This window comes from Trematomus bernacchii, unplaced genomic scaffold (assembly GCF_902827165.1).
Source record: "Trematomus bernacchii unplaced genomic scaffold, fTreBer1.1, whole genome shotgun sequence".
Classification (NCBI taxonomy): Eukaryota; Metazoa; Chordata; class Actinopteri; order Perciformes; family Nototheniidae; genus Trematomus; species Trematomus bernacchii.
The window spans coordinates 16,992,748-17,005,245 of NW_022987648.1; the positions used below are offsets into that span (position 1 = coordinate 16,992,748).

General features: G+C 38.8%; 1 protein-coding gene across 1 annotated transcript; it reads left to right on the forward strand.

Annotated features, from left to right (window-relative positions):
* The first annotated feature begins 346 nt into the window (after nucleotides 1-346).
* LOC117485806 (sorting nexin-4-like) lies at nucleotides 347-11,394 on the forward strand. The gene is made up of 14 exons (XM_034134505.1): nucleotides 347-505; nucleotides 1,316-1,440; nucleotides 2,162-2,303; nucleotides 2,720-2,869; nucleotides 3,420-3,467; nucleotides 3,698-3,753; nucleotides 3,890-3,962; nucleotides 4,282-4,343; nucleotides 4,855-4,920; nucleotides 5,039-5,128; nucleotides 8,086-8,185; nucleotides 8,725-8,870; nucleotides 9,325-9,439; nucleotides 9,625-11,394. The coding sequence occupies exons 1-14, from the start codon at nucleotides 413-415 to the stop codon at nucleotides 9,670-9,672; spliced, it is 1,314 nt and encodes a 437-aa protein (XP_033990396.1). The 5' UTR covers nucleotides 347-412; the 3' UTR covers nucleotides 9,673-11,394.
* The last annotated feature ends 1,104 nt before the right edge of the window (nucleotides 11,395-12,498 follow it).

Sequence of the window (12,498 nt, forward strand, 5' to 3'; positions counted from 1 at the left end):
ATTTGGTGATGTAGGACAGCCACCTGTCATACCTCAGCAAATCTGAAGAGGAAAAGAGTGATCCTTCTCAAGTTATGGGCTTTTTTGTCACCTTTCCCATATTCGGCCTGGTCTAATTTGGCTCTTTTTCAGGGATTGGGGTAGTTCTAAAGAACAACCAAAACATATTTTTTCCCCCCAAAATAAAATTTGACAACAATCAATTTAATTAATGGGAGACCCTAAAGATAAGAAAAATCATTGTTGTGTTTTGTTCTACCTCGGGTAGGGCTATCTCAAAATCTGATGGCCCTTCCTGCTAGCTAGACTATAAAGTGATCACTAGTCTGAGTCCTAGACGCGCATGCGCAGACCAAAGGAACCACTGCTCTGCCAGTTCAGCTGACAACAGCAGCAGCTCGGCAGCCGGGGGATGATGGCAGACTCTGGAAGTAACGAAGAAGTGGCTGTGATCGGTAACACCGACATCACTTCAACAGAAACCGAGAGCAACATTATCAACACGGTCGTACATTTTCTAATTCTCTTTGACAAGCATTGTTGGAGTTATTATGTCTGTTTTAACAAGTGAAAACTTTCCCAATCAGGCCTAACGTTCACGTTATGTTAGCTAACCAAAGTGGAGTTTAGTGATTTAATCAAACGATAGTTTTCCACTTACCTCTACAAAGAGCATTTACAATGTGTATAACTTTTTACCTGGCTTCAAAGCTAAAACGAGCTAGTAGTTTTGCGGTTAAGGTAACAACGCTAGCCAGAGTCCTGTTGCTAACAGTTGTTTGAAGCTACTTTGTAAACTTTACTCCTGATGTTAGCTTGCTAGCTAGCAAATCTGAAGTTTAGTTTCGTCATAATTTGCCAGTACTATTGAGTTCAGTCTTTATTACACTGTTTTCAAATGAGAAAGGAGCATTTCCGGATACACAAGCGACGCTTTTTTAGTACTAAATAGTGGTTGTATTTTCATGTCTTGTGACCTGCATACGCCTGTCATACCCTTTGTAAAGAAGCAGGGTGTTGCAGTAATATGACGTTACCTTGAGTTGCAAAACATCTGTCTGTTGCTCTGTGTCCATCTGGTGCTCTGCTCGATAGTCTCTTAGAATGGGATTGCATATAACTTTATTGTCCACCGAGTGAAAAGGTCTCTAATTTCTCCCTTAATCCCTGTAAACCCTACTCCAGCACACACCTTTCTGTTCACCTGATGTAGTTGTTTATGATGTTTCCCCTTATATTTGATACATACCTTTTTATCTTTCATTGACTGCATTGTTTTCTAATGCTAACACATGAAATGTCCTTGTCTGTGTAGATGGTGGAACGAGGGACAGCTCTGTTGAGGAAAATGGAGATAAACGTGGCAGAAGCAGAGAAGAGAACAGGGAAAAACACCGTTAACATGCAGGAAACCTATACTGTCTACCTCATAGAAACACGGTAGGTCAACAGCTGTCTGGTTACTGCCGGCTTTTATGTTATTTTGTTGTTTCTGAAAACAAAAAAGTGGTATAAAGTTTCAGTTTATTGGTACTAATTGTGAAATTAGTGTAAACGCATATGCAAAAACAACATAATTTGGTGATGCTGAAAGAACAGCAGTGACAGGAAGAGTGGAGTCGGACCATTTACTCCTACACTTCATCAATATAAAAGCCCACAGGACATATTTGATTTATCTTCTTCCATCATTTATTTCCAAGTGTCCTTAAAGTAATTAAGTGAAATAGTTCCTTGAAGGTTTGCAATTTGGCCACCACAAACAGGACTGGGCTTCTCTGGGTATATTCAATTTGATTACTTGATTGGATTTTAATACTACTTCAGCTGTGAGTTGATTGCTCAAAGATAAAATAGCCTTATTTAAATGTTAGTAAAACGAAACAAAATCAGGGAGCAGAATTGCTTTCACTGATTACTTCACTACCCATTTCATTACTTGACTGTTCAGTTGGCGCTAAGGTAGCTCTCTGAATTCCAATTATTTTATCCACTTGTGCTGACGCTTTTAAAAGGTTATCACAATGCCTCTGACAAAGGTAGATGAAAGATGTGGTACATTGCTCATGCTATCTCAGGTTTCTTTGAACAAGAACAGTTGATCCATTTCTACGATGACGCCTGATAACACTACTGTTTATTCCCATCCCTCTGTCTGCAGGCCAGCTGAAACTGTTCCAGGCGGGGGGGTGCCTGCAGCACCTGACACTCTGTGGAGACGCTACAGTGAGTTTGAGTTACTCCGAACATTCCTCCTGGTCACCTACCCCTACATCATCATCCCTCCACTCCCGGAGAAAAGGGTAAGTGACTCATAATGTGGGTGGGAGAAGCATTTTAATAAATAAAAAAAGATGAATTGCATGAAATGATTTGCTGGGTATCACTAAGAACTTTTGGTGGAAGTCAAACAAAACCAAACCAAATATCTCTCAGAGGGGCGTGGGGAGTGGCTCCTTATTTTCATCTAAAGTAACAGACCAGAATCAGTACTTTTGAAACAGAAGGGATTATGGGATGCTACAATGCATGTTTGGTATTTTGAGCCAAACACTTCAGAGACATGTTTTGTATATATCTGAGACCTATAATATTTTGATGAAAAACAGTATAATAGGGGACCTTTAATTTCATAGTTTGCTCTCAGTTTCCTGTAAACACCCTTGTCTTTTGAGGCAGTATTCACTTTTTATTTGATTTCCTTTATTGCCTGTTTTAGGCGGAGTTTCAGTGGCACAAGCTGGCAGCAGACAACCTGGACCCAGACTTTGTTGAGCGACGGAGGGTCGGCCTGGAAAACTTCCTGCTGCGTGTTGCATCACATCCTGTCCTTTCCAATGACAAGATCTACTTCCTCTTTCTGACAGAGGTTAGCACTCAACCATGATGTTTTACACAACATCGCATTGAATTATTCTGCAATTCCTTTGCGAGAATGCACTCTTGTAGTCTTACAGTCATTTCCAAATTATAAAAGCTCTTCTGCAAAATAATGCATTGAGGCTGCACTGGTGGGAAGATACAGACAAAGAAGAAGAAGTGTGAAAGGGAAACTCCAGTCAGAAGAGATATCACAGTGAAAAACTGCACGCACTGATGTCATTAAAAAGAATGAAAGGAATTGAAAGGGCCAAAGAATTCAAACTAGCACTAATTCTAGCACTAATTTGCTGTATGTCTCATAGTATGGAAATGACGGTTTCCCGTGCAAAAAATTCATTGTGTGCAGCATTTTGACACTTGATACACCTTTAACTGAACTTCCATATTTGTGTTTCTCCCTGTAACCCGTAGCACCATGCTTAGTCCAGCGCAGCCTCTTGTGGTGTTTTGTTGTAGTGTAATTGTCTGCTGAAAAGCTCCATTTAAACACAATGTGGTTCATGTGTCCGTCATCTGTCAATCTTCTGTTCTCTCAGGAGAAAGGATGGAGGGAGGCGGTTTTGGAGACGGGATTCCAGGATAAGGTATGCAGTTAATTTGACTTTACAATGTCTCCTCCACACTTGATTGGGATAATACATTGCCTAATTATTTTACAAACACTCCTCAAGTTCCTCTTTGCTGGATTGCTTGACTGAGAATCGTTTTTTTAGAAATACAATTTCTGTCCTTTTTCTGTTAAAGTAGAACTTGTGTGCAACTTTATACATTTTCCTTTAACTTCAGTTCACTTGTTTTATTCTTTTCCACCCAGGTTGACTCCAGACTAAAGTCTCTGAGTGCCATGTTCAGAGTCAAGAACCCTGACAAGTAAGTGCAATACAAACTTTCATTGGTTTGCCTGTGAAAGATGTTGGCAGGATATGAACAAAGAGTGAAACAAAAAGGAACGTGTGGTTTTGGTTAAACACCGTTTGATTTATGATCCATGTGTTGTGTTTTCCAGGCGATTCACAGCAATGAAACAATACAGTGATGAACTGAACACTGTCATCTCTCAGTTACTGAGGGTGCGGGCGGTGAGTTCAGCGTGTGCAAAACACACACATACACACACCTGCATTTAAATGTCTGTGTAGGTTCAGCCAGTCATTTACATTTTTTTTTGTTGCATACTCTTGTGTATCATGGGCATCCATATTTCACTAACATCTGCTGACACACAGTTTAGTGTCTGCAGCATGCTAGATTTTTTACTTTCTTCAATTACTTCATCTCCACCTTTGTCTTATTGAGAAAGTAGTTCACCGTCAGCTTTTTTTTTCAGTCGCTTCTGCCTCAGGATTATTTTTTTGACGAGCCATGACATAATAATGAATTCAATGTCTTTTATTTTAGAGAGTCGCAGACAGGCTGTATGGAGTCTACAAGGTCCACGGTAACTACGGCAGAGTATTTAGGTGAGAAACATTCTTTTTTTACTCTATTTATAATCAATAATAGCTCTGGCCTAAATGAGGGCGCTGCATTTAGACAAAATAAAGCATAAAGAGCTCTGAGTTCAAATTTAAAAGACCTTACGTGCACATCCAATGCCTCTTACCCCTCTGCATATACAGTTACTATATCTCAGGACTTGATTAATAACTGTGAAGAAAACTAAATGAAATATTCCTTTTAAAGTTTGGTTTAATATTTAAACTTTTTTAATAAACTTCGTAGGGAACAGTGTTGACCCAAACGCATACTGACAGAGCCTTCCCTAACAGCCTTAATCTGCATTATAAAAGCATTAATAAACCTGATGAATTACAACAAAATACAAATGCTTAATATATTCAGAGACAAATGCTAAAAAAAAAGCTGCGTTTTTATTTGGAGTACTTGTAAGAAAAAGTACTGATGTTTTATGACCTGAAAGAGAGAACTGTCGAGTTAACCTCAGGTATGCCTGACTTGTTGTCTCTGTAGCGAGTGGAGTGCTATTGAAAAAGAGATGGGAGACGGGCTGCAGAGTGCTGGCCACCACATGGACACGTAAGTAGACTTAAGAAGCACTTCAACTAGTGTACCCTCTTACACACTCAGAGGATACCTTACATTCTCACCCATAGTGCTTTTTTTTGCATTGGTTAATTTATATACATGACAACAGGTATGCTGCACAAATAGATGACATTCTGGAGGAAGAAGAACACTATGCAGACCAACTGAAAGAATACCTTTTCTACACTGACGCCGTCAGGTAAGTCTTGTTTAACAGAGAGATATATCTACAGTGGAGGAAACAAGTATTTGATAAGTTTGCCCACTTACAAAGAAATTAGCAGTCTATAATTGTAATGGTAGGTTTATTTTAACAGTGAGAGTAAGAATACCAAAAAGAAAATCCAGAAATTGACATAAAAATTGATTTGCATTTAACTGTGGGAAATAAAAAATTTGATTGGTGGAGCCTGTGACCTAAGATTTTCATCGTTATAACTACACTGTAGCTATGTACGTATGACTAATAAAAGCCTTGAACCTTGAACCTTGAAAACATGTCTTAGTACTTGGTGGAGAAACCCTTGTTGGACAGCACAGAGGTCAGACGTTTCTTGTAGTTGGTCACCAGGTTTGTGCACATCTCAGGAAGTGTTTTGGTCCACTCCTCTCTGAAGATCTTACTCAAATCCTTCAGGTTTTGAGGCTGATGCTTGGCATCTGGAAGCTTCAGTTCCCTCCACAGATTTTCTCCGGTCCGGAGACTGGCTAGACCACTCCATCACCTAAATGTGTTTCTTCTTTAGCCACTCCTGTGTTGCCTTGGCCGTATGTTAAGGTCTATTTTCCTGCTGGAAGACCCATCCATGACCCATTGTCAGTGTCCTTGCTGGGGGAAGGAGGCTATCGGCCAAGATATCACGGTTCACGGCCCCATACATCCTCTCCTCGATGCAGGAAGTCGTCCTGTCCCCCCTCCCCCCCCTTAGCAGAGAAACACCCCCAAAGCAGAATGTTTCCACCTCCATGCTTGACGGTGGGGATGGTGTTCTGGGGTTATAGTCAGCATCTCTCTTCCTCCAAACACAGCATGTCGAGTTGATGCCAAAGATCTTGATTTTGGTTTCATCTGACCACATCATCTTCTCCTAAGCCTTCTCCGAATCATTTTGATGTTAATTGTCAAATTTCAGACCAGCCTTTCATGGTCCTTCTTGAGCAGGGGACCTTGCGGGCGCTGCAGGATTTGATCCATTATGGTGTCGTGTGTTACCAATAGTTATCTTGGTGACTGTGGTCCCATCTGCCTTGAAATCATTAACAAGTTCCTCCCATGTAGTTCTTGGCTGATACCTCACCTTTCTCATGATCATCGATACCCCATGGGGCGAGATCTTGTGTGGAGCCCCAGACCGAGAGCTTGTCTTTCATCTATTTCTGAATAATGGCACCAACAGTTGTCTCCTTCTCACCAAGCTGCTTTCTGATGGTCTTGTAGCCAATCCCAGCCTTATCAGAGGGTGCGGACCTCAGAGACATGTCCCTGAGGTCCTTAGACAGCTCTTTAGTCTTGCCCATGGTGGAGAGGTTGGAATCTGATGTATTGATTCTGTGGACAGGTGTCTTTTATAGAGGTAACAAAGTTGATATGAGTACTTTCCTAAAGGAAATGGCCAGAATTCTTGTTGGTTGGAAGGGGATCAAATACTTATTTCCCACAGTTAAATGCAAATGTATTTATATCTCTTATATATATTCTTACTCTTACTGTTAAAATAAACCTACCATTACAATTATAGTCTGTTAATTTCTTTGTAAGTGGGCAAACTTACACAATCTGCAAGGGATCAAATACTTGTTTCCTCCACTGTATAACTGGCCAAAAGAATAGGCAGTCATGTAATATGAGTGAAATTAGGTGATGCTCTTATCCAAATCAACTGTCTATCAAATAGTCTGCCAGCGTTCTTTATTAGCATTTGGTTTGAAAAAATATCACCATTTGTGTTAAAGTGGAATTCACATTAAAGCACCATCATACAAGTTTATTTTAATAAAGCTGAGTGTTCTTGAATGTTTGGGTACCACTTTACAATACTACCCTTTATAAAGGGTTAATAATTAGGTCATTAATTAGGTTATGAATTAGGTTGTAAACACTTTATTAATCATTAAGAACCATTTATAAACCAGTTCTAACATAGTTTGCATACATCAACACAGGCTCACTATTTGGCAAGATGACTAAGCCTTATATTGGCTACTTAGCGAGAATCAACTCCGTGAACAACAGATACCAAGGATGCTGGCTGATGAAGAAGACGATGTAAGCTAAGTAGCCAATATAAGGCTTAGCAGTACAGATAAATGTGGGCTCACTATTTGGCAAGCCACCGGTCACAGTTGCCCTGTTTAGCTCATGTCTTATAAAAGCTTATTAATGATTTATAAAGTGTTCACAACCTAATTAATAAATGAATTACAAACTATTCGTAAACCCTTTATAAGGGTAGTCTTATTGTAAAGTGGTACCAATGTTGGTAATGTAGCTCACTCTCACCAACTATTTCGTCCATTGATTCAGTTTCTAACTAATATTCAAGAATAAATACCAAATGTCCAGTGGTGACTGTAGACCTTTTCCATAGTTTATAAGATCAAACAATTGATTGATTGAATTAACAACATGAATGTTAATACATTTTGATGGAAGAACTAGTTCAGGGTATTGTCTGACAAAGGTAATGTGAGGTGTTGTAGAGATAAAACCCTGACTTTTCAACAAAACATTTGGCGCATGGTTTTATGTTTTGTTTATCTTTTTCTATGTAAAGTTTTCAAGTTAAAAAAAGAAAGTATACTCTCTTGTCTGCTTCTCCCACATATCGCCATTTTACTTGATCTGTATTCAAAACAAAGCAACACGCTGCAGCACACATGCAAATTGTCAATAGCAGATGTAAACCATCTTTCAGCAGAGCACATAATGCAGACTTGTTCTGAACGAGCACTGATGTCAGTGATTGGATGGAGTTCAGTGTCACATGCTGTTTATTACGAGGCAGATGTAACAATCGGCTATGTCTAACTTTTTTATTGACGCTGATGGAAAAGTCATATCTGTTGACTGTTTGTTGTCATATTAGCAGCAAAATGTAATAGGACTACACATATGGATGTTTTTTAATGTTTCCATTCCTCTGCGTGTTTGTAAAGGTCAGTATGTAAGAAACATGAGCTGATCCAGTATGAGTTGGAGATGGCAGCTCAGGAACTCATCTCTAAGAAACAGCAGAGAGAAGAGCTGGCTACCGGGGTAAAGCACTCCCTCTCACACACCCGCTTATTATCTCTCACTTTCTCTTACCCATTCTGGGCACATACACATGTGGTACACACACAATGACCGTGTCAAGTCAGTTGTCAAATTTCCGGATGATTGCACACAAACGATTTTGAATTTTGAACAAAATTAGGCAGGCGTTTAAAACACTTTTGTGGTCTGACTTGATGAAAACATCAGTAAATCAATTAATACTATACGATACGATATACTTTATTGTCCCCGTAAGGAAATTTGTTCTGGACTCCGTCCTGCAGTTCCGCATACATGTACATATACAAACATAATAAACATTCAAATACATACACATATCATCACTCATACACAGTTTGAACTAACACAATACACAGACGCACATACTGACAATGGCGACCTATTGAACAACCCTCATGGCCAACATTTAAAAAGTACATTTCATTACATTTGAATGTTAAGAAGCTTAATGGACATAGGCAGGAATGAGTGCTTATAGGGGTTCAGCCTAATATGTGTGTGTTTCTGTGTTTGGGCAGACAGTACGTGTGTTTTCCCTGAAGGGCATTACCAGTAAACTGTTTGGCACAGAGAGCCAGGAGCAGAGGGAGAGCAGGCTGGCTGCTCTGGAGCAGAGCATCCAGGAGGGGGAGGAAACGCTCAAGGAGAAGAACACAGAGTGCAAGTAAGCTCCACACTAATGTACCAATCTTCCACCTTTTCTAAATTATATGTATTCACTCACTCTTATTCTGCTCCTCTCACTATTTCCCTCCCTCTGAAAACACAGTATATCTTCTGGTTTTTAGTTACGTAAATCTTCTGGTTTTTAGTTACGCAATTTGCCCTTATTTCTATAATAACTGTTTCATGCCTCAGACAGAAAACTATACATTGGAAGAGTTCGTAAGAAAATACAATATTATCAATAACAAGAAAACGGATGAAAACCAACGTATACATTTTCTCTCAGGTAGACCAGGGTCAAGAAACCAGGAATAATTGTGTATGAGTAATAACACATTAGTAATTTTGAGAACAAAAAGACAACCACATTGTTTTTTCCCCTATGCCATGCCTTCTATTCTCCCTTCCACCAGCTCTTTCACAGTGTTTTTTTTTTGTGTTTGTGTCTTCAGAGAGTTTGTTCAAATGGCCTGGGAAGACATTGAACGTTTTAAGGAGCAGAAGGACAAAGATCTGCGTGAAGCACTCATCAGCTATGCCATTATGCAGATCAGCACGTGTAAAAAGGTATGGGATTCTTTTCTATAATGTATTTTTTCTTGTATAATTGCCTACTTAAAAATGCCAGGCATCTTGTGATGTTGATTTCTCAGCAGTAAAGCTCCCAATCTGTTTTTCTAATTAAAAAAAACTGTCGTGTTTTTGCTTTTTTTTTCTCTCATCTGTTCTCTCTCAATTTATCACTTTCTCAGGGAATCCAGGTGTGGTCCAACGCCAAGGACTGTTTCAACAAAATGTGAGCCGCTTTCCAGCCATTCGCTCTCTTGAAACAAAACAATAGTCAATCACATTTTCCAGAGTGGGACCAGCAACCAATCCTTAAACTGCCTTCAAATGGAGATGGAACACAGGAGCCTTAATACTGCCCTCACTTTGTTAGCTACGCTGAATGATTCTGTTTCTTTTTCACTCTCTTTCCGTCTCACACACATGCACACACACATTTATTTAGAGACAGTTTCCATGTCAGTCCCAGCTGTCCTAACAGCCTCATTCTCCTGGCATTCTGCTGATGTGGTTTTCAGACTCCACATGATCCAAGTTTTCAATACTTATTTCCTCTTTTTTGAAAAACTGACATCATGAACAAGAGGAAACTCCTGCACTAATAATAATGCATGGTGATTGCACATTGGGAATGGCTGTGCAATGAATTTGGGTTGTTACAATTATCTCTCATCCTTAAAATATGGAAAATGTATTCACAAGAAGGAGTATATTTCAGTCAGTTTTAGAGATCATGCTCTCTTACGACGATGTTTTAAAAGGAGGTAAAGACTGAAAAATACAGCACCAAGCTTGTTTGAATAAAAAATCTAAAGGATATCATTTTTATGTTGATAATTAGAATGGCATTTAAATGTTCTTTCAGCAAGAGCATCTATGTCCCTGGGCCTTCCTTAATGCAGCAGAGCTTTGCATTGAGATAAAAGGACAGACATTCAGGTATCAATGTTAGAATTGTTGCCAGGAATAATGTTTTTCAAAATACTTCTACCACTACTTCTTCTCAGCCTCGAAAGAAGGTGTAATCCTTTGAAGTTCATAATAAATCAGAACGGGAAGTCAAAATTGTGAGGCATGGGGACAATAACCACACTTAAGAAAGTTACTACACATTAACTTCCTTTTTCTTCTTAATTTCCATTTCAGTCTTTATGCTGTTTTTGAACGATAGCCGACCAAAGTGCTTATGACCAAGAGCTAGTCTGTATATTACAGATCACGGGTGGGGAGCACAGGAGAGGTGTTGACTAGCTTTGGGCAGTTTTTGTTATATTGTTTTTGTTTCTTTTATGTGCCAAAAGCAAATAACCAATAATAACATACAGTCATGAAGGCCTCACTTAGGTTTTAGTTACTGTGGATGCTTTCTTTGAGGACTGAGACATGGCACTGCTATGAATTAACCAATCTGCAAACAATAGTGTTGTGAAACGCAACCGGTGCTGAAAATTGAATAATTGTGCCTTTTTCTTTGCTGTCAAGCTTTATTGCCTTAAAATGAACATGGGTTTTGTACAACAGGGGAGACACAAAATGTGCCTCGCCCCTTTTTCTGATGTTAAGGTACTGGACTGAATACTAGACATGGGTTTTGATGCGCATGCCTCAGGTCAATGGTTAGGAAAAATACTGACCAAATAGTGGAAACCTTTAACTACAAATACGTCAGTAACTCAAATTCTCGCTAAATACATATGCTATAAACAATACATGTGCTACTTTCAATATCTATCTAAGGACAGATGAGTGCAAAAGGGTCATGTAAAAGTTGTGCAGAGATTTGTTCTCTTTGTTATCCCTGCTCTTTCTTAACAAATCATCAGACATACTCTAATTTCCCAAATCAAGGCTTTTTGTATGTTTTTTGTATTAACTTGTTCAATAAGAGATTGTTTAAATGTTTATTTAATCATTGTGCTATGACACTAATAAACGCATTTCTTTTTTAAAAACGATTTTCATTCCATTTGTATTGCATGTGAGAATGAGCTGGGAGTGGGACAAAATGTGCTGTTGCTGGTTTCACACTATGTACAGACTACATAGTCATAGCCAGGTTGCTTGATGACTTCCATGGGGCGTTTTGTTTGTTTTTGTGGATAACAAGGAAAGAAACTGTTGCTAAATGAGTGTGTTCTAAAGGGCAAACTGTTGTAATTAATCTGTTTCGAAGTAACACAGCCTCACCCCTATGCAAGGCTTGCCTTTTTTTCCATGACACCTGTGGTAACGGTGTATGATTTAGATGGGCGTAACTGTGTGTTTACACTCATGTGATGGTGGTGTGTTGATACCTGTCTACCAACATGCAAGAGATATCAAATCACACAGGAATAGTTTTTTTAGTTTACTAAAACAGTGAGAATATCAAGCAAAGCAATGCATCAACTACATGCATAATTCCTATGAATAAGGTTAAAGTTAGGTAGTAGGAAATAAATGTAACTTTGAGGTGTTGAAATAAGTTACTCATTTGATATGAGACCTTTGATTTGCTGTCTAATTTTAAGACATTAAAGTGTAACAAAAAAAAGTGTTTAATCTGGTATAATATTACGTGGTAGATGCCTCCCTTACCATTTATGATACAATAAAAAAGACGGCAGTGATTCAAAGAAAATTGTACATGAATATGTAAACACCCCTCGTCAAAGTCGTGATGTTTTTTATGTTTATAGGGATTTGAACGCCTCGCATGCTTTAATGGAGGCGTGAACTGTAATATACATAATGAATGGCGCCCCCTGCCGATATATTCTAGTGAAAGCAGTTTAATTTGGCTCAGTTAATTTAAAGTGGTAATGAAAAGGAGAGGTGCCCGAGGAAAAGAACATGATCTTTTCAGATCCACATTCTGTCTGGTTTGTATGAGGTTATGGGGTTTTTACTCAAATAGAAACCTAACATTAATTATACATTAGAACAGACCACAGCTACCAAATCCAGTAATTCCGTGTACTTTTCAGAAACCTGATATATTAATAAATCCGAGTAAACTATAAGGTTGTGAGGTTGTACGAAAGTAATTAAGTACAATAATCATTGTATTCCATTTTGAA

Coding starts and splice junctions, on each gene's coding strand:
- LOC117485806 (XM_034134505.1), top strand. CDS start 413: ATGATGGCAGACTCTGGAAGTAACGAAGAAGTGGCTGTGATCGGTAAC. Junction 4,921..5,038: donor GCTGGCCACCACATGGACAC/GTAAGTAGACTT, acceptor ACATGACAACAG/GTATGCTGCACAAATAGATG. Junction 5,129..8,085: donor TTCTACACTGACGCCGTCAG/GTAAGTCTTGTT, acceptor GTGTTTGTAAAG/GTCAGTATGTAAGAAACATG.